This window comes from Pongo abelii, chromosome 14 (assembly GCF_028885655.2).
Source record: "Pongo abelii isolate AG06213 chromosome 14, NHGRI_mPonAbe1-v2.0_pri, whole genome shotgun sequence".
In the NCBI taxonomy this organism is placed as follows: domain Eukaryota; kingdom Metazoa; phylum Chordata; class Mammalia; order Primates; family Hominidae; genus Pongo; species Pongo abelii.
The window spans coordinates 51,182,650-51,204,981 of NC_071999.2; the positions used below are offsets into that span (position 1 = coordinate 51,182,650).

The 22,332-nt window shown below is 40.7% G+C and overlaps 1 protein-coding gene across 6 annotated transcripts in view; it reads left to right on the plus strand.

The window, feature by feature from the left end:
* Window positions 1-22,332, plus strand: part of LRRC63 (leucine rich repeat containing 63) — a 71,141-nt gene that overhangs the window by 2,528 nt on the left and 46,281 nt on the right. For 5 of the 6 annotated variants that reach the window (XM_063714899.1, XM_054529007.2, XM_054529009.2 and 2 more), the window contains 2 exons: window positions 18,406-19,083; window positions 19,559-19,627. In XM_063714899.1, the coding sequence (XP_063570969.1) occupies window positions 18,406-19,083; window positions 19,559-19,627 (747 nt within the window). Of the gene's footprint in view, window positions 1-9,659; window positions 9,796-18,405; window positions 19,084-19,558; window positions 19,628-22,332 lie in introns of those variants that run through there. The other variant, XM_054529010.2, reaches the window with a different exon arrangement.

Here is a 22,332-nt window from a genome sequence, read left to right on the forward strand (position 1 = left end):
AATCTGTTCTGTAATAATACAGTGTGTAGATTTACAGCTCAAGATTACCAGTTATCTTGTAGTTTCTCTATTCATCTTTTGTTTAAAGTTTATCTTCTAGTGCAGAATTTCACAACTTTGGCACTGTTGACATTTTCAGTTGGATGGTTCCTTTTTTTTTGGTGGGGAAAGCAGAGCTCTCTTGCTCCAAAGGCTCTTGACAGAGGGCTTTGCACATAGTAGGTGCTCGAAATTTGTTTGTTTTTTATTTCTTCTAAAAAAAAAAAAAAACCAGGATACATGCACAGAACGTGCAGGTTTGTTACATAGGTATACATATGCCATGGTGATTTGCTGTACCTATTGCCCCATCCTCTAAGTTTTCTCCCCTTACCCTCTACCCACTAACAGGCCCTGGTGTGTGTTGTTCCCCTCTCTGTGTTCATGTATTCTCAACGTTCAACTCCCACTTACAAGTGAGAACACACAGTGTTTGGTTTTCTGTTCCTGTGTTAGTTTGCTAAGGATGATGGCTTTCAGCTTCATCCATGTCCCTGCAAAGGACACAATTCCTTTTTATGGCTGCATAGTATTCCATGATGTGTATGTACCACATTTTCTTTATCTAGTCTATCACTGACAGGCATTTGGGTTGCTTCCATGTCTTTACTGTTGTGAACAGTGCTGCAATAAACATACGTGTGCATGTGTCTTTATAGTAGAATGATTTATATTCCTTTGGGAATATACCCAGTAATGGGATTGCTGGATCAAATGGTATTTCTGGTTCTAGATCCTTCAGGAATCCTTATACTGTCTTCCACAATGGTTGAACTAATTTACATTCCCACCAACGGTGTAAAAGTGTTCCTATTTCTCCACAGCCTTGCCAGCATCTATTGTTTCCTGACTTTTAATAATTGCCATTCTGACTGGCGTGAGATGGTATGTCATTGTGGTTTTGATTTGTATTTCTCAGATGATTAGTGATGTTAAGCTTTTTTTAATATGTTTGTTGGCTACGTAAATGTCTTCTTTTAAGAAGTGTCTGTTCATATCCTTCACCCACTTTTTGATGCGGTGGTTTGTTTTTTTTCTTGTAAATATGTTTAAGTTCCTTGTAAATTGTGGATATTAGAACTTTTTCAGATGGGTAGATTGCAAAAATTTTCTCCCATTCTGTGGGCTGCCTGTTCACTCTGATGATAGTTTCTTTTGCTGTGCAGAAGTTCTTAAGTTTAACTAGATCCCATTTTGTCAATTTTGGCTTTTGTTGCCACTGCTTTTGGTGTTTTTGTCATGAAGTCTTTGCCCATGCCTGTGTCGTGAATGGTATTGCTTAGGTTTTCTTCTAGGGTTTTTATGGTTTTAGGTCTTACATTTAAGTCTTTAATCCATCTTGAGTTAATTTTTGTATAAGGTGTAAGGAAGGGGTCCAGTTTCAGTTTTCTGTGTATGGCTAGCCAGTTTTCCCAGCACCATTTACTGAATAGGAGATCCTTTCCCCATTGCTTGTTTTTGTCAGGTTTGTCAAAGATCAGATGGTTGTAGATGTGTGGTGTTATTTCTGAGGTCTCTGTTCTGCTCCATTGGTCTATATGTCTGTTTTGGTAACAGTAACATGCTGTTTTGGTTACTGTCGCCTTGTAGTATAGTTTGAAGTCAGGTAGCGTGATGCCTCCAGCTTCATTCTTTTTGCTTAGGATTGTCTTGGCTATGTGGGCTCTTTTTTGGTTCCATATGAAATTTAAAGTATTTTTTTCTAATTCTGGGAAGAAAGTCAGTGGTAGCTTGATGAGGATAGCATTGAATGTATAAATTACTTTGGGCAGTATGGCCATTTTCACAATATTGATTCTTCCTATCCATGAACATGGAATGTTTTTCCATTTGTTTGTGTCCTCTCTTATTTCCTTGAGCAGTGGTTTGTAGTTCTCCTTGAAGACGTCCTTCACATCCCTTGTAAGTTGTATTGCTAGGTATTTTATTCTCTTTGCAGCAGTTGTGAATGGGTGTTCACTTATGATGTGGCTCTCTGTTTGTCTGTTATTGGTGTATATGAATGCCTGTGATTTTTACACATTGATTTTGTATCCTGAGACTTTGCTGAAGTTGCTTATCAGCTTAAGGAGACTTTGGGCTGAGACAGTGGGATTTTCTAAAAATGCAATAATTTCATCTGCAAACAGAGATAATTTGACTTCCTCTACCCTTTATTGCTTTCTGTTGCCTGATCGTGCTGGCCAGAACTTCCAATACCAGGTTAAATAGGAGTGGTGAGACACGGCATCCTTGTCTTTTGCCAGTTTTCAAAGGGAATGCTTCCAGCTTTTGCCCATTCAGTATGATATTGGCTGTGGGTTTGTCATAAATAGCTCTTATTATTTTGAGATATGTTCCATCAATACCTGTTTATTGAGAGTTTTTAGCATGAAGGGGTGTTGAATTTTATCAAAGGCCTTTTCTGCATCTATTGAGATAATTATGTGGTTTTTGTCATTGGTTCTGTTTATGTGATGGATTATGTTTATTGATTTGATTTACTTATGTTGAACCAGCCTTGCATGCCAGGGATGAAGCTGACTTGATCGTGGTGGATAAGGTTTTTGATGTGCTGCTAGATTCGGTTTGCCAGTATTTTACTGAGGATTTTCACTTCAATGTTCCTCAGGGATATTGGCCTGAAATTTTCCTTTTTCTGTTGTGTCTCTGCCAGGTTTTGGTATCAAGAAGAAGTTAGCCTTATAAAATGAATTATGGAGGAGTCTCTCCTTTTCTGTTGTTTGGAATAGTTTCAGAAGGAATCATAGCAGCTCCTCTTTGTACATCTGGTAGAATTCGGCTGTGAATCTCTCTGGTCCTGGGCTTTCTTTGGTTGGTAGGCTATTAATTACTGCCTCAATTTCAGAACTTGTTATTGGTTTGTTCAGTGACTCAACTTCTTCCTGGTTTCATCTTGGGAGGGTGTACGTGTCCAGAAATTTATCCATTTCTTCTAGATTTTCTAGTTTATTTGCATAGAAGTGTTTATAGTATTCTCTGATGGTAGTTTGTATTTCTGTGGGATCAGTGGTGATCTCCCCTTTATCAGTTTTTATTGTGTCTATTTGATTCTTCTCTCTTTTCTTCTTTATTAGTCTGGCTAGTGGTCTATCTATTTTGTTACTCTTTTCAAAAAACCAGCTCCTGGATTCATTGATTTTTTGAAGGGTTTTTCATGTCTCTAACTCCTTCAGTTCTGCTCTGATCTTAGTTATTTCTTGTCTTCTGCTAGCTTTTGAATTTGTTTGCTCTTGCTTCTCTAGTTCTTTTAATTGTGATGTTAGGGTGTCGGTTTTACATCTTTCCCGCTTTCTCCTGTGGGCATTTAGTGCTATAAATTTCCCTCTACACACTGCTTTAAATGTGTCCCACTGAGTTGAGTACGTTGTGTCTTCGTTCTCATTGGTTTCAAAGGAGTTATTTATTTCTGCCTTAATTTCGTTATTTACCCAGTAGTCATTCAGTGGCAGGTTGTTCAGTTTCCATGTAGTTGTGCAGTTTTGAGTGAGTTTCTTAATCCTGAGTTCTAATTTGATTGCATTGTGGTCCAAGAGACTGTTTGTTATGATTTCTGTTATTTTGCATTTTCTGAGGAGTGTTTTACTTCCAATTATGTGGTCAATTTTAGAATAAGTGCGATGTGGTACTGAGAAGAATGTATATTCTGTTGATTTGGGGTGGAGAGTTCTGTAGATGTCTATTAGGTTCGCTTGGTCCGGGGCTGAGTTCAAGTCCTGAATATCCTTGTTAATTTTCTGTCTTGTTGATCTGTCTAATGTTGACAGTGGGGTGTTAAAGTCTTCCATTATTATTGTGTGGGAGTCTAAGTCTCTTTGAAGGTCTCTAAGAACTTGCTTTATGGATCCGGGTGCTCCTGTATTGGGTATATTTAGGATAGTTAGCTCTTCTTATTGCATTGGTCCCTTTACCCATTATGTAATGCCCTTGTCTCTTTTGACCTTTGTTGGTTTAAAGTCTGTTTTATCAGAGACTGGGGTTGCAACCCTTGCTTTTTTTTTTTTTTTTTTGATTATTATACTTTAGGTTTTATGGTACATGAGTGCAATGTGCAGGTTAGTTACATATGTATACATGTGCCATGCTGGTGCGCTGCAGCCACTAACTCGTCATCTAGCATTAGGTATATCTCCCAATGCTATCCCTCCCCCCTCCCCCCACCCCACAACAGTCCCCGAAGTGTGATGTTCCCCTTCCTGTGTCCATGTGTTCTCATTGTTCAATTCCCACCTATGAGTGAGAATATGCGGTGTTTGGTTTTTTGTTCTTGCGATAGTTTACTGAGAATGATGATTTCCAATTTCATCCATGTCCTTACAAAGGACATGAACTCATCATTTTTTATGGCTGCATAGTATTCCATGGTGTATATGTGCCACATTTTCTTAATCCAGTCTATCATTGTTGGACATTTGGGTTGGTTCCAAGTCTTTGCTATTGTGAATAATGCCACAATAAACATACGTGTGCATGTGTCTTTATAGCAGCATGATTTATAGTCCTTTGGGTATATACCCAGTAATGGGATGGCTGGGTCAAATGGAATTTCTAGTTCTAGATCCCTGAGGAATCGCCACACTGACTTCCACAAGGGTTGAACTAGTTTACAGTCCCACCAACAGTATAAAAGTGTTCCTGTTTCTCCACATCCTCTCCAGCACCTGTTGTTTCCTGACTTTTTAATAATTGCCATTCTAACTGGTGTGAGATGGTATCTCATTGTGGTTTTGATTTGCATTTCTCTGATGGCCAGTGATGGTGAGCATTTTTTCATGTGTTTTTTGGCTGCATAAATGTCTTCTTTTGAGAAGTGTCTGTTCATATCCTTCACCCACTTTTTGATGGGGTTGTTTGTTTTTTTCTTGTAAATTTGTTGGAGTTCATTGTAGATTCTGGATATTAGCCCTTTGTCAGATGAGTAGGTTGTGAAAATTTTCTCCCATTTTGTACGTTGCCTGTTCAATCTGATGGTAGTTTCTTTTGCTGTGCAGAAGCTCTTTAGTTTAATTAGATCCCATTTGTCAATTTTGGCTTGTGTTGCCATTGCTTTTGGTGTTTTAGACATGAAGTCCTTGCCCATGCCTATGTCCTGAATGGTAATGCCTAGGTTTTCTTCTAGGGTTTTTATGGTTTTAGGTCTAGCGTTTAAGTCTTTAATCCATCTTGAATTGATTTTTGTAAAGGTGTAAGGAAGGGATCCAGTTTCAGCTTTCTCCATATGGCTAGCCAGTTTTCCCAGCACCATTTATTAAATAGGGAATCCTTTCCCCATTTCTTGTTTTTCTCAGGTTTGTCAAAGATCAGATAGTTGTAGATATGTGGCGTTATTTCTGAGGGCTCTGTTCTGTTCCATTGATCTATATCTCTGTTTTGGTACCAGTACCATGCTGTTTTGGTTACTGTAGCCTTGTAGTATAGTTTGAAGTCAGGTAGTGTGATGCCTCCAGCTTTGTTCTTTTGGCTTAGGATTGACTTGGCGATGCAGGCTCTTTTTTGGTTCCGTATGAACTTTAAAGTAGTTTTTTCCAATTCTGTGAAGAAAGTCATTGGTAGCTTGATGGGGATGGCATTGAATCTGTAAATTACCTTGGGCAGTATGGCCATTTTCACGATATTGATTCTTCCTACCCATGAGCATGGAATGTTCTTCCATTTGTTTGTATCCTCTTTTATTTCCTTGAGCAGTGGTTTGTAGTTCTCCTTGAAGAGGTCCTTCACATCCCTTGTAAGTTGGATTCCTAGGTATTTTATTCTCTTTGAAGCAATTGTGAATGGGAGTTCACTCATGATTTGGCTCTCTGTTTGTCTGTTATTGGTGTATAAGAATGCTTGTGATTTTTGGACATTGATTTTCTATCCTGAGACTTTGCTGAAGTTGCTTCTCAGCTTAAGGAGATTTTGGGCTGAGACAATGGGGTTTTCTAGATATACAATCATGTCATCTGCAAACAGGGACAATTTGACTTCCTCTTTTCCTAATTGAATACCCTTGATTTCCTTCTCCTGCCTAATTGCCCTGGCCAGAACTTGAATAGAAGTGGTGAGAGAGGGCATCCCTGTCTTGTGCCAGTTTTCAAAGGGAATGCTTCCAGTTTTTGCCTATTCAGTATGATATTGGCTGTGGGTTTGTCATAGATAGCTCTTATTATTTTGAGATACATCCCATCAATACCTAATTTATTGAGAGTTTTTAGCATGAAGCATTGTTGAATTTTGTCAAAGGCCTTTTCTGCATCCATTGAGATAATCATGTGGTTTTTGTCTTTGGTTCTGTTTATATGCTGGATTACATTTATTGATTTGTGTATATTGAACCAGCCTTGCATCCCAGGGATGAAGCCCACTTGATCATGGTGGATAAGCTTTTTGATGTGCTGCTGGATTCTGTTTGCCAGTATTTTACTGAGGATTTTTGCACCAATGTTCATCAAGAATATTGGTCTAAAATTCTCTTTTTTGGTTGTGTCTGTGCCCGGCTTTGGTATCAGGATGATGCTGGCCTCATAAAATGAGTTAGGGAGGATTCCCTCTTTTTCTATTGATTGGAATAGTTTCAGAAGGAATGGTACCAGTTCCTCCTTGTACCTCTGGTAGAATTTGGCTGTGAACCCATCTGGTCCTGGACTTTTTTTGGTTGGTAAGCTATTGATTATTGCCACAATTTCAGCTCCTGTTATTGGTCTGTTCAGAGATTCAACTTCTTCCTGGTTTAGTCTTGGGAGGGTGTATGTGTCGGGGAATTTATCCATTTCTTCTAGATTTTCTAGTTTATTTGCGTAGAGGTGTTTGTAGTATTCTCTGATGGTAGTTTGTATTTCTGTGGGATCGGTGGTGATATCCCCTTTATCATTTTTTATTGCATCTATTTGATTCTTCTCTCTTTTTTTCTTCATTAATCTTGCTAGTGGTCTATCAATTTTGTTGATCCTTTCAAAAAACCAGCTCCTGGATTCATTAATTTTTTGAAGGGTTTTTTGTGTCTCTATTTCCTTCAGTTCTGCTCTGATTTTAGTTATTTCTTGCCTTCTGCTAGCTTTTGAATGTGTTTGCTCTTGCTTTTCTAGTTCTTTTAATTGTGATGTTAGGGTGTCAATTTTGGATCTTTCCTGCTTTCTCTTATGGGCATTTAGTGCTATAAATTTCCCTCTACACACTGCTTTGAATGCATCCCAGAGATTCTGGTATGTTGTGTCTTGGTTCTCGTTAGTTTCAAAGAACATCTTTATTTCTGCCTTCATTTCGTTATGTACCCAGTAGTCATTCAGGAGCAGGTTGTTCAGTTTCCATGTAGTTGAGCGATTTTGAGTGAGATTCTTAATCCTGAGTTCTAGCTTGATTGCACTGTGATCTGAGAGATAGTTTGTTATAATTTCTGTTCTTTTACATTTACTGAGGAGAGCTTTACTTCAAAGTATGTGGTCAATTTTGGAATAGGTGTGGTGTGGTGCTGAAAAAAATATATATTCTGTTGATTTGGGGTGGAGAGTTCTGTAGATGTCTATTAGGTCTGCTTGGTGCAGAGCTGAGTTCAATTCCTGGGTATCCTTGTTGACTTTCTGTCTCATTGATCTGTCTAATGTTGACAGTGGGGTGTTAAAGTCTCCCATTATTAATGTGTGGGAGTCTAAGTCTCTTTGTAGGTCACTCAGGACTTGCTTTATGAATCTGGGTGCTCCTGTATTGGGTGCATATATATTTAGGATAGTTAGCTCTTCTTGTTGAATTAATCCCTTTACCATTATGTAATGGCCTTCTTTGTCTCTTTTGATCTTTGTTGGTTTAAAGTCTGTTTTATCAGAGACTAGGATTGCAACCCCTGCCTTTTTGTGTTTTCCATTTGCTTGGTAGATCTTCCTTCATCCTTTTATTTTGAGCCTATGTGTGTCTCTGCACGTGAGATGGGTTTCCTGAATACAGCACACTGATGGGTCTTGAGTCTTTATCCAATTTGCCAGTCTGTGTCTTTTAATTGGAGCATTTAGTCCATTTACATTTAAAGTTAATATTGTTATGTGTGAATCTGATCCTGTCATTATGATGTTAGCTGGTTATTTTGCTCGTTAGTTGATGCAGTCTCTTCCTAGTCTCGATGGTCTTTACATTTTGGCATGATTTTGCAGTGGCTGGTACCGGTTGTGCCTTTCCATGTTTAGCGCTTCCTTCAGGAGCTCTTTTAGGGCAGGCCTGCTGGTGACAAAATCTCTCAGCATTTGCTTGTCTGTAAAGTATTTTATTTCTCCTTCACTTATGAAGCTTAGTTTGGCTGGATATGAAATTCTGGGTTGAAAATTCTTTTCTTTAAGAATGTTGAATATTGGCCCCCACTCTCTTCTGGCTTGTAGGGTTTCTGCCGAGAGATCTGCTGTTAGTCTGATGGACTTCCTTTTGAGGGTAACCCGACCTTTCTCTCTGGCTGCCCTTAACATTTTTTCCTTCATTTCAACTTTGGTGAATCTGACAATTATGTGTCTTGGAGTTGCTCTTCTCGAGGAGTATCTTTGTGGTGTTCTCTGTATTTCCTGAATCTGAATGTTGGCCTGAATCTGAATGTTCTCCTGGATAATATCCTGCAGAGTGTTTTCCAACTTGGTTCCATTCTCCCCGTCACTTTCAGGTACACCAATCAGACGTAGATTTGGTCTTTTCACATAGTCCCACATTTCTTGGAGGCTTTGCTCATTTCTTTTTATTCTTTTTTCTCTAAACTTCCCTTCTCACTTCATTTCATTCATTTCATCTTCCATGGCTGATACCCTTTCTTCCATTTGATCGCATCGGCTCCTGAGGCTTCTGCATTCTTCACGTAGTTCTCGAGCCTTGGTTTTCAGCTCCATCAGCTCCTTTAAGCACTTCTCTGTATTGGTTATTCTAGTTATACATTCTTCTAAATTTTTTTCAAAGTTTTCAACTTCTTTGCCTTTGGTTTGAATATCCTCCCATAGCTCGGAGTAATTTGATCGTCTGAAGCCTTCTTCTCTCAGCTCGTCAAAGTTATTCTCCGTCCAGCTTTGTTCCGTTGCTGGTGAGGAACTGTGTTCCTTTGGAGGAGGAGAGGCGCTCTGCTTTTTAGAGTTTCCAGTTTTTCTGCTCTGTTTTTTCCCCATCTTTGTGGTTTTATCTACTTTTGGTCTTTGATGATGGTGATGTACAGGTGGGTTTTTGGTGTGGATGTCCTTTCTGTTTGTTAGTTTTCCTTCTAACAGACAGGACCCTCAGCTGCAGGTCTGTTGGAGTACCCGGCTGGCCGTGTGAGGTGTCAGTCTGCCCCTGCTTGGGGGTGCCTCCCAGTTGGGCTGCTCGGGGGTTAGGGGTCAGGGACCCACTTGAGGAGGCAGTCTGCCCGTTCTCAGATCTCCAGCTGCGTGCTGGGAGAACCACTGCTCTCCTCAAAGCTGTCAGACAGGGACATTTAAGTCTGCAGAGGTTACTGCTGTCTTTCTGTTTGTCTGTGCCCTGCCCCCAGAGGTGGAGCCTACAGAAGCAGGCAGGCCTCCTTGAGCTGTGGTGGGCTCCACCCAGTTCTAGTTTCCTGGCTGCTTTGTTTACCTAAGCGAGCCTGGGCAATGGCGGGTGCCCCTCCCCCAGCCTCGCTGCTTCCTTGCTGTTTGATCTCAGACTGCTGTGTGCTAGCAATCAGCGAGACTCCGTGGGCGTAGGACCCTCTGAGCCAGGTGCGGGCTATAATCTCCTGGTGCACCGTTTCCTAAGCCCGTTGGAAAAGCACAGTATTCGGGTGGGAGTGGCCCGATTTTCCAGGTACCGTCTGTCACCCCTGGAAAGGGAACTCTCTGACCCCTTGCGCTTCCCGAGTGAGGCAATGCCTCACCCCTGCTTTGGCTGGCGCACGGTGCGCTCACCCACTGACCTGCGCCCACTGTCTGGCACTCCCTAGTGAGATGAATCCGGTACCTCAGATGGAAATGCAGAAATCACCCGTCTTCTGCGTTGCTCACGCTGGGAGCTGTAGACCAGAGCTGTTCCTATTCAGCCATCTTGGCTCCTCCCCCCCCCCTTTTTTTTTTTTTTTTTGCTTTCCATTTGCTTGGTAAATATTCCTCCATCCCTTTATTTTGAGCCTATGTGTGTCTTTGCACGTGAGATGGGTCTCCTGAATACAGCACATTGATGCATCTTAACTCTTTATCCAGTTTGCCAGTCTGTCTCTTTTAATAGGGGCATTTAGCCCATTTACATTTAAAGTTAATATTGTTATATGTGAATTTGATCCTGTTATTATGATGCTAGCTGGTTATTTTGCCCTTTAGTTGATGCAATTTCTTCATAGTGTTGATGGTCTTTACAATTTGGTATGTTTTTGCAGTGGCTGGTACCAGTTTTTACTTTCTATATTTAGTGCTTCCTTCAGGAGCTCTTGTAAGGCAGGCCTGGTGTGACAAAATCTCTCAGTATTTGTTTGTCTATAATGGATTTTATTTCTCCTTTGCTTATGAAGCTTAGTTTGGCTGGATATGAAATTCTGGGTTGAAAATTCTTTTCTTTAAGAATGCTGAATATTGGCCCCCACTATCTTCTGGTTTGTAGCGTTTCTGCAGAGATATCCGCTGTTAGTCTGATGGGCTTTGCTTTGTGGGTAACCCGACCTTTCTCTCTGGCTGCCTTAACATTTGTTCCTTCATTTCAACCTTGGTGAATCTGACAATTATGTGTCTTGCGGTTGCTCTTCTCGAGGAGTATCTTTGTTGTGTTCTCTGTATTTCCTGAATTTGAATGTTGGCCTGTCTTGCTAGGTTGGGGAAGTTCTCCTGGATAATATCCTGAAGAGTGTTTTCCATCTTGGTTCCATTTTCCTTGTCAGTTTCAGGTACACCAATCAAATGTAGGTTTGGTCTTTTCACATAATGCCATATTTCTTGGAGGCTTTGTTCGTTCCTTTTTGTTCTTTTTTCTCTAATCATGTCTTCACGCTGTATTTCATTAAGTTGATCTTCAGTCTCTGATGTCCTTTCTTCTGCTTGATCCATTTGGCTTTTGATACTTGTGTATGCTTCACGAAGTTCTTGTGCTGTGATTTTCAGCTCCATCAGTTCATTTATGTTTTTCTCTAAACTGGTTATTCTAGTTAGCAATTCATCTAACCTTTTTTCAAAGTTCTTAGCTTCCTTGCATTGGGTTAGATCATGCTCCTTTAGCTCAGAGGAGTTTATTATTATCCACCTTCTGAAGCCTACTTCTGTCAATTTGTCAAACTCATTCTCCATCCAGTTTTGTTTCCTTGCTGGCATGGGGTTGTGATCCTTTGGAGGAGAAGAGGTATTCTGGTTTTTGGAATTTTCAGCCTTTTTGTGCTGGTTTTTCCTCATCTTTGTGGATTTATCTACCTTTGGTCTTTGATGTTGGTCACCTTCGGGTGGGGTTTCTGTGTGGACATCTTTTTGTTGATGTTGATGCTATTCCTTTCTGTTTGTTATTTTTTCCTTCCATCAGTCTGGCCCCTCTGCTGCAGGTCTGCTGGAGTTTGCTGAAGGGCCACCCCAGACCCTGTTTGCCTGGGTATCACCAGCAGAGCCTGCAGAACAGCAAAGATTGTTGCCTGCTTCTTCCACTGGAAGCTTCGTCCCAGAGGGGTACCCGTCAGATGCCAGCTGGAGCTCTCTTGTATGAGGTGTCTGTCGACCCTTGCAGGGAGGTGTCTCCCAGTCATGAGGCACGGGAGTCAGGGACACACTTGAGGAGGCAGTCTGTCCCCCTTAGCAGAGCTCAAGTGCTGTGCTGGGAGCTCCGCTGGTCTCTTCAGACCGGCAGACAGGAACATTTAAGTCTGCTGAAGCTGCACCCATGGCTGCCCCTTCCCCCAGGTGCTCTGTCCCAGGGAGAAAGGAGTTTTCTCTATAAGCCCCTGACTGGGGCTGCTGCCTTTCTTTCAGAGATGCCTTGCCCAGAGAGGAGGAATCTAGAGAGGCAGTCTGGCTACCACAGTTTTGCTGAGCTGCAGTGGGCTCCACCCAGTTTGAACTTCCTGGTGGCTTTGTATAATATACACTGTGCAGGGAAAACTGCCTACTTAAGCCTCAGTAATGGCAGACGCCCCTCCCTCACCAAGCTTGTGTCCCAGGTCGACTTCAGACTGCTGTGCTGGCAGTGAGAATTTCAAGCCAGTGGATTAGCTTGCTCAGCTCCATCTGGGTGGGATCCACTGAGCTAGACCACTTGGCTCCCTGGCTTCAGGCCCCTTTCCAGGGGAGTGAACAGTTCTATCTCGCTGGCATTCCAGACACCACTGGGGTATGAAAAAAAAAAAAACTCCAGCAGCTAGCTCGATGTCTGCCCACATGGCCACCCAGTTTTGTGCTTGAAACCCAGGGCCCTGGTGGCGTAGGCACCTGAGGGAATCTCCTAGTCTAGGGGTTGTGAAGACGATGGGAAAAGCATAGTTTTGGGGTTGGAGTGCACCATTCCTCACAGCACAGTCCCTCATGGCTTCCCTTGGCTAGGGTTGGGAGTTCCCGGACCCCTTGTGCTTCCCAGGTGAGGTGACGCGGCACCCTGCTTTGGCTCGCCCTCCATATTGGGAAGATTTCTTTAAGCATCGCTTCTCTACCCAATAAGACTGCCTTTTTCTTTTCTCCCATAATGTTCCATACTTACTCCTATGCACCACTTATTATAACTGTTTTCCTGCCTAGTTTCTATACTAAATTGTGAGATATTTGTTGGTAGTAAGGTTTGTGTTATATCATTGTACCCCCAGCACTATGTGTACAGCTGGCACATGGCAGATGTTAAATGTTGATTGAATGAATTGATGAGAACAATAAATACGTGCTGTATTATCAAAGAAGGATGGATTGCATAGGGTTTAAGGTAGACTTTGAAAGAAAAAAATGATTTGAATTGGTTGAGCAGAGAAGATTTTCCACATAGCATGATGAACATATGAGATGAAGTCGTACATGAGCAATTGGGCCTTTTTGGTTGTCAGAAATAATTGCAGTAAATAAGGCTTCATATTGGAAAGTAATGAGTCATCACACAAAAAGGTGAGGTAAAGTAGATCCTGTTCACTTAGATTTTTGTATCCCAAACTAAGAAATCTGAATTAATACCGATTCTGATAATTCAGTGGAAACATGGTATGACAATATCAGAAAACCAATGGGAAATTAACTCTGAAGACTAGGCCGATGGCAGTGATAATCAGGGGAAAAACTTTTTTTAATTTTTATTTTCCCATTTTGTTTTCATGACATTGGGTTTGAAGAGAGGGGTTCATAAGTATATGGGACTGTGATATTTTGCTGTCTCTCAAGTGCCATATGGATCAAAGTTCAAATTTTGTCTTCAAGTTCAAGACTTGGTTTTGAGTCAGCAGAGGTTAACCCATTGCTGCTGGGGAGTGGGGGTCTGTTGGAAGAAAGAAAGGGACATTGGTGTGAATGACTGTGGAGGACTGAAGATTTCCAGAACCCATCTCAGGCCTTGGAGGTTTTCAATATAGTTTATTTGTTGGGAGTTGCCAAAGCAGACCCCTAGAGCAACATGGAATGGCCAGGCTGAGATTGTATTGGGAGTGGAAGGTTGTCAGGCGTACAGTGAACAGCTGATGAGAACACACACCTTCAGGGTTTCTTTTCCTCTGCATCCTCACTAACATCTGTTATTTTTTATCTTTTTAATAACAGCCATTCTGACTAGGGTAAGATAATATCTCATTGTAGTTTAATTTGTATTTCTCTAATGATTAGTGATATTGAGCATTTTTAAATATAAGTGTTGGCCATTTGTATGTCTTCTTTTCAGAAATGTCTATTCATGTTATGCCTAAGGGGATTTTTTGTTTTCTAAGGGGATTTTTTTTTCCTGTTGAGTTGTTTGAGGTCCTTGTATATTCTAGATGTTAGTACCTTGTGGTATGGATAGTTTGCAAATATTTTCTCCCACTCAACAAGGTCTTAGTCATAAATTATTTTCCTAGACCACTGCCTAGGAGAGTTTTACCTAGGTCTTCTCATAGTATTTTTATAGTTTTGGGTCTTAAGTTTAACTCTGTAATCCATTTTGAGTTGATTGTTGTATATGGTAAGAGATAGGGATCCAGTTTCATTCTTTTGATATGGCTGTCCAATTTTCCTAACACTATTTATTAAAGAGGGTGTCCTTTCCCCAGTGTCAGTTCTTGTCAGTGTTGTTGAAGATCAGTTGGCTGTAAGTATGTGACTTTATTTCAGGGTTCTGTATTCTGTTCCACTGAGCATTTCTTGTAGGGTCACTCTTGGTTGTAACAAATTCCCTCAGCATTTGCTTGTCTGGGAAATACTCTATTTTTCCTCCATCTATGAAGGATAATTTTGTTGGGTAGACTCTTCTTGGTTGACAGTTTGTTTTTGTTTTTGTTTTTTAATTTCAGCACTTTGAATATATCACCTCATTCTCTTCTAGCCTGTGAAGTTTCTGCTAAGAAATCCACTGTTAAGGCCAGGCACAGTGGCTCACGCCTGTAATCCCAGTACTTTGGGAGGCCGAGGTGGGTGGATCACAAGGTCAGGAGTTCTAGACTACCCGGGCCAACATGGTGAAACCCCGTCTCTACTAAAAAAATACAAAAATTAGCTGGGCATGGTGGTGTGGGCCTGTAATCCCAGCTACTTGGGAGGCTGAGGCAAGAGAATCGCTTGAACATGGGAGGCGGAGGTTGCAGTGAGCTGAGATTGTGCCATTGCACTCCAGCCTGGGCGACAGAGCAAGACCTTGTCTCAAAAACAAAAACAAAACAACAACAACAACAACAAAAAAGAAAACAAACCCACAGAAATCCACTGTTAGTCTGATGGGGTTTCTTTATTGGTGACCAGATGCTTTTCTCTTGCTTTTTAAAGGGTATGCTTTTTATCTTTGACTTTAGGCAGTCTCACTGTAATGTGCCATGGGGAAGACATTTTTGCATTGTGTTTGCCTAGGGATTACTGAAGCTCCTATATCTGCATGTGAATGTCTAAAATTCTTGCTAGACTTGGGAAGTTTTCTTCTATTATTTAATTACATAGGTTTTATAGTCCTTCCTTTGTCTCTTTGCCCCTGGGATGCGAATAATTTGAATATTTGATCACATTATGTTGTCCCAAATATCACAAAGCCTTTGCGGATTCTTTTAGGTTCTTTTTCTTTATTTTTGTCTGACTGGATTATTTCAAAAGATGTGTCATCAAGTTCTGAGATTCTTTCTTCTGCCTGATCTGGTCTATTATTGGAGCTTTCAAATATATTTTATATTTTCTTCAATTAATTCTTCAGCTCCAGAATTTCTATTTGGTTCTTTCTTAAAAATATCTATCTATCTCTTTGGTAGATTTCTCATTCATATCCTGAATTCTTCTGAATTGTTTGTATTTTCTGGAATTCTCTTGTATCTATCTGAGCTTCTTTAAAATTGAAATTTTGAATTATTTTTCTGGGATTTCAGCAACTTCTTTTTGATTAAGATCTATTACTGGAGAATTCTTGTTTTCCTTTGGAGGTTTCATATTTCCTTGTATTTTGATGTTTTCTGTGTCTTTATATTGATATCTGTGTATCTGGTGTAACAGTTGCATCTTCCTATTTTTTAATTCACTTCCATAGGGTAGGACTTTTTTTCTGAAGATGTGTCTGTGGTGTTGGTTGGGTAGGGCACTTTGGCTTTGATTCTGGGTACATGTAGTAGTGTAGTCTCTGTATGATTTCTTTGGCTTTAAATAGCATTAATGCTTTCTGTGATTTCCTTAGAGGATTAGGCTGCAATTATTAGTGAAGGCTGTGGTGAAGTTGTGCTGGGGACAGGCCCCAAGGGTGGCAAGAGTAGGCTGACTCTACCTATCTTTGTGCCCCAGAGTGGTGTATGCTGGCACCTGTGTTGGCAGTTACTGGTGGGCCAGTTCCTGGGCCTTAGGTGGTTTGCATGGATGCTGGTAGTGGCAGCAGTGGGCTAGGTGACTGAACAGGTTCTCACGTCACTTGGAAACAATTGTGCTATGGGTCATGGCAGTAGAGGTGGTGAATGACCCTCTGGGTCCTGCATGCTATGGGCTGGTGTTGGTGGTGGCTGTGCTACGAGTCACCACCCACAGCTCCAGACATGCTGTTCTCAGGTTCTTCTGCTCTCTGCAGCAGCAGTGCTACAGTGCCATGTGACAGGGAGGAAGAACCTTGCTTTCACTCCAGATCCCAGGCATGCAGGCCATGTTACACTGTGAGGTTGTAGTCACTACTTAGAGCCTCAGTCAGGCAGGTCTCTGGATCACCTGCCCCAGCCTTCAGCAGCAGCAGCAGAAGTGGGTGTGTGGAGGAGGAGGAGATGTCCTGTTCTCTATGTGTGAGCCTGAGTACAGAGACTCTTCTGCCGGTGGGAGAGGAAATCAAACTAATGAGTATAAATTACTCCAGTTTGTCATTAAAAGGAAGCATAAATATGTTGAGATGCTGGTAGTTGGAAGGAGTTCTGGAGTCTATTGAAGTGTTTGCTGTGTTAATGTGTTTTGTTTTAATAGAGAGAAAATGAACTTAAATATATTGGTGTAGCTATTTTATTGAATCAGTTAGCTTTAATTAGTTCCACTTAAGTGGGAAGCAAACATTATTTTCTTACTACTGCCCGTCAAACTCATGTGGCATATGTATCTCTCTAAAAGCTTTTCTAGTCAGTTTTGTCAACTAGCTCTATCTCATTTTCAGATATTAAATTACTTGTTTCATCTAAATTAGTACTTCTATATAGTGTACAATCAGACTGTGTCCCTTCTCCAAGCTCAACCTAGGCCTGCTAATTCTTACACAAGCTAAGGGAAGGAGGGGCCTGATCAGTTCTTTGACCCTATTTTTTTACTCTCTTTTTCTATTCTTTTCCTTTTTCCTTTTTCTTTTTTTTGACAGGGTCTCACTCTGTCACCCAAGTTGGAGTGCAGTGGTACAACCATGGCTCACTGCAGCCTCAATCTCCTGGGCTCATGGTACCCTCCCACCTCAGCCTTCTGAGTATCTGAGACTACAGGAGCACGCTGCCACACTTGGCTAATTTTTTTTTTGTAGGGATAGGAGTATTGCTATGTTGCCCAGGCTGGTCTTGAACTCCTGGCCTCAAGTGATCCTGCTATCTCAGCATCCCAAAGTGCTGGGATTACAGGCATGACCTACTGTGCCTGGCCCTACTCTCTTTCTCAACTCATATTATAGTTTTTGGTTCCTCTATAAGTGAGGCAAGGTGTGGGGAAGAGTTAAGTTGTTAAAAAGTTAAAAATTAAAGTGAGAATCAGCATCAGTCTTGTACCCCATGGAAATGTCAGGAGATACAAGTCACGTAGTTAAAATGATTCTCTTATATTACTCTGATCAGGAAACAGCACTAGGTAAACCAATACATTTTGCTGTTCTGCAAGTATCAGTGGGGGAGGTGGATAGGGGAATAGTGAGATGTTACTTTCTCCTTGTGGCATATATTCCTCTTCTCTATAAAAAGTCTCCCTCTCTTGGTTTGAGATAGGGGACATCATCCCTCCTACACCCTCCATGGGGAGGGAAAAATCAGGGAAATGCATAGAACGCCAATAGCTCTGTTCAGAAGACATACTCTCTCCAAACTCAGATCAGTCTCCAGCAATCCCATATAGACAACAGATGGGTAAAGGGTGAAGTGTTGAAGGACTTATTTTGGCCACCCCTTGGCAAATTTTGCCTTAATGAATCTATTATCTCCTCATTTGAATGTACAGATCCTCATCATTTATTGCACTCAGCTGAGAGAACAGAAAAATGTCATTTCACATTCTGTTGCATAGGAAAGAAAAGGCATATATGATTCCTGCCTAAGAATGCAAGCTTAGTGGATTTTCTGGACGTAAGATAGAAAAGAATACTTATTGTATAACCTAAATGAGCTTATGGCACCTGTAACCACTATCAGATTGTTATCATCTTCAAAAGACACATTGGTCTGACATCTGGCATTTAAAAGAAATGTAAATCTTTGGTCAAGGAAATTTCAAATGAGGGAGAGCTAATGATGTATGATAAATAGCAAAACTTCATCAACTGTATCCATCCCTATTGCCAGAGTTTTAGCGATAACCTCTCAAAAATCTAGTCTATTATTGGAGCTTATGTCTCCCCTTCTCTCTACCAATTCTGTTCTTCCAAGAATAGCTCTCTACCCTTTTAAAATCTAATACAATTTAGCCTTTTCACTTCTCCAGTTGCTCACTCAAACTTTATACCAGTCATATCAACACACATCCTGGTAGCTGAGCAAGTGTATACAGAAACATTTTTAGAAGGTGAGAAAGGGGTGAGTGGGTTAAGAAAAGATGTGAATGCTAAGATATTTTGTCTGTGACATATTGATAAATATAATTTAATTTTTCCTTTTTTCTTTTGGTTTAGCTAAAACTGGTAAAACTGAGTCACTACATGTAGCATTCACTGAAGATGAAACCACTTCCATTAAAACGGATAGAACTCGTTTTCCTGATGTTTTAAGAAATCAATCACTAACACCTATCAATATCCAAAATATCTTTCTTGATCACTGTGTACAAGAAAGAGTGACTGCAATTTCATCACCCCAGAAATCTACTAAGCATGTCTATGAGCAGATTCCAGATACTGCTACTGGTTCCATATTTTTTCCACGTTGTCATTCAGCTTCTACTCGAATTTTTGGGAAACAAACAAACAAAATGGAAAGTTCAAGAAAGTTGAAAACTATGAAAGATGTTTATACTGAAAAAAGGCTAGAAAACATTTTAATTCTTTCTTCCAAGTTTTCCAAACCTAAAAGTACTCCTGGCTCAGTTATCACTCACAAACTTGAGAAAGTGCACCCTAAGCATCAACCTTTACCAGAGAGTCCAGGCTATACTTATCAGCACATCTCGGGACACTTAAGTGCAACAGTGCCAAGCCCTCCACCTACGACTGTATCTATGAAACCAGAAGGACAGTGGCCTGAACATTTTAAACCAACTGCTACATTGACACTAAGAGTTACTGAATTTCCAGGTTTTGTTTCCTTGCCAACACCAGTTTTACCAAGAAAACCTCACAGGCAGTCTGTGATAGGTAAATACAATCTGAACACAGTATAATTATAGAGTCAAGTAGAGCAAAGGGGAGAGAAGGCATGCAAGCTAATGGTACCCCTCCCCCTTTGGGTTTGCAGAGTGGGAGGATGGAATCACCTTTTATCTATACATGTAATACTTGAGCCATAGGGCAATAACAGAAGTCCTGACCTTGCAGATCTGCCAAGGCCAGACTGGGTACTCCATTCAGATGGTGATAATGGGAACCAACAAGGGAATTCAAAGGATCGGAAAAGCTAATATAAAGAAGCAGTGAGAATACACAATAATTCAAAGGTGATCTAGAAGAACTCCAGAAGTAGAATGCCAATGCTGATAGATGCCTTCATGAATATATTTTCATGGATAATTGGAATCCATTAAATGATGAACAATTATATTGAAGTCATAAAACCCTCAAGTGAATTTTTACAAGTATCCAAAGTCATCCCATTTGTTTTTCATTTTTCTAGAAACTCTTGTAACAGAAAATGAAAATATAGAAAGTGTCCCAAAGCAAATCCCACCAGGACCACCTGAAGGTAAATTCTAGATTTATACAATTCTTTTAGAAACTGTATGTAAGATTATATCTTCAAAAAATTATGGGTGATTTTTTGTGTTTATGTGTGTGATTCACACATGCATAACACACATATGTCTTACCTCATTTTCAGCTCCCTAAGTCATTTATGGAGCAGCTATTTTTTAATATATTGACTATGAACCAAACATATTGATGTTGAGAATATAAAAGCTAATGCACTCGTAATCTGGGTGGGGCAGACAGGCATACAAAAATATGAATTAACTATTTGCCATGTGCCAGGCAAATGAAACAAATGAAAATGAAAAATATATTTGAAGAAAGATTACACCATCCTAGATGTTACATTATGTCTACAAACAATCTCTCAAATATAGTGTGTGGCAAATAATTCACAATTACCAGGCACACAAAGAGAAAGACAAAATGAATGAAAACTAGCAGCAACAATAAGCAGTAGAAACATGTCCACAGGATTATTTGGTATTAGAATTATTGGACACATTTTTAAATAACCTGGTGACTTCTGGGTTTTTTTCCATTACTAAGTAGTTTGTAATGGACTAACCTTACAAAAATCGACTATTAAAGCTGCCAAAAATATATAAAGAAGCTATTGAAGGAACTGGACAGTAACCAATGTGGGCGTGACTTGAGTAGAACTGGACAGTAACCAATTTGGACATTACAATTCCTGAAAGAAGGGAAGCTCTGCCTTTACCTTCGCTTATGCCTGAGGGTGTTTGTGGTGTGGGAGAATGGATTACAAGTAGAATGTGGTGGTTTTAGTGGATTGAAGAGCTAGCAGTCAGACTTCAGAGCAGCCAATATACTTGGGACTTGAGGGAGAAAATCTTGGCAAGGAAAGAATTGAAGGAAGGTGAATCAAAAAATCTGCATACAAGCTGGGCACAGTGGAGTGCAGCTGTAGTCTCAGTTCTTGAGAGGCTGAGGTGGAGTATCACTTTAGCCCAGGAGTTCGAGGCCTGCCTGGAACATAGTGAGACTCAGTCTGTGTTAGGCCATTCTTGCATTGCTATAAAGAAATACCTGAGACTGGATAATTTATAGTGAAGAAAGACTTAATTGGCTCACAGTTCTGCAGACCATACAAGAAGTGTGGTGCTGGTATCTGCTGCTGGTGAGGGCCTCAGGGAGCTTTTACTCATGGTATACAGCAAAGTGGGAGCTTGAACATCACATGATGAGAGCGGGAGCAAGAGAGAGAGTGGTGTGCGGTACAGGTGCCACAAACTTTAAAACAGCCAGATCTTATAAGAACTCACTATCATGAGGGCAGCACGAAGCCATGAGGGATCCACTCCCATGAACCAGACACCTCCCACCAGGCCCCATGTCCAACACTGGGAGTTACATTTCAATATGAGATTTAAAGGGGAAAACATCCAAACTATATCACTCCACCTCTGGCCCCTCAAATATCATGTTCTTCTCGCATTGCAAAATACAATCATCTCCTGCCAATAGTTCCCTAAAAGTCTCAACTCATTTCAGCATCATTCAGAAGTGCAGTCTCATGTGAGACAAGGCATGTCCCTTTGTATTAGTTTGGGTTCTCTAGAGGGACAGAACTAATAGGATATATGTATATATGAAAGGGAGTTTATTAAGGAGAATTGACTCATTATCACAAGGTAAAGTCCCATGATAGACCATCTGCTAATTGAGGAGTAAGGAAGCCAGTAGTGACTCAGTCTGAATCCCAAAACCTCAAAAGTAGGGAAGCCGACTGTGTAGCTTTCAGTCTATGGCTAAAGGCCTGAGAGCTCCTGGCAAACCACTGGTGTAGGTCCAAGAGCCTAAAAGCCAAAGAACTTGGAGTCTGATGTTCTATGGGAGGGGCTGCCACAGTGGTCTCTGAAATGTCTTTGAGGCCTTGTTCCTCTTGGCTATTTGTATTTGGATCGTTTTTAGTTATGCACATGTCTCTAGCAAGTGGTTACTCTATAGCCTGCTGGAATCCCTCTCCCAAAGCTTTTTCTTTCCATGCTGTATGGCCAGGCTGCAAATTTTCCAGACTTTTACAATCTGCTTCCCTTTTGAATATAAATTTCAACTTTGTCATTGCTTTGCTCCCACATCTGAGCATAGGCTGTTACAAGCAGCCAGGCCAAATCTTGAATGCTTTGCTGCTTAGAAATTTCTTCTATCAGATACCCCAAGTCATCACTCTGAAGTTCAGACTTCCACATATCATTAGGGCATGAATAGAATTTAGCCAAGCTCTTTGCTAAGGTGTAACATGGGTGACTTTTGCTCTAGTTTCAAATAAGTTCCTCATTTCAATCTGAGACCTTGGCAGCCTGGACTTCACTGTCAATATAAATATCAACATTTTGGTCATGCTGTTTACCCAGTCTCTGAGAAGTTCCAAACTTTCCCTCATCATCCTGTCTTCTTCTGAGCCCTAGAAACTCTTCCAACCTCTGCCTGTTACCTGGTTCCAAAGTGGCTTCCACATTTTCATGTATCTTTATAGCAATGCCCTTCTCCTCAGTACCAATTTTATGTGTTAGTTTGTTCTTGCATTACTACAAAGAAAAACCCAAGACTGAGTAATGTATAGAGAAAAGAGGTTTAATTGGTTTACAGTTCTGAAGGCTATACAAGCATAGTTATGGCATTCCCTTGGCTTTTGGGGAGGCCTCAGTGAGCTTTTACTCATGGCAGAAGGCAAAA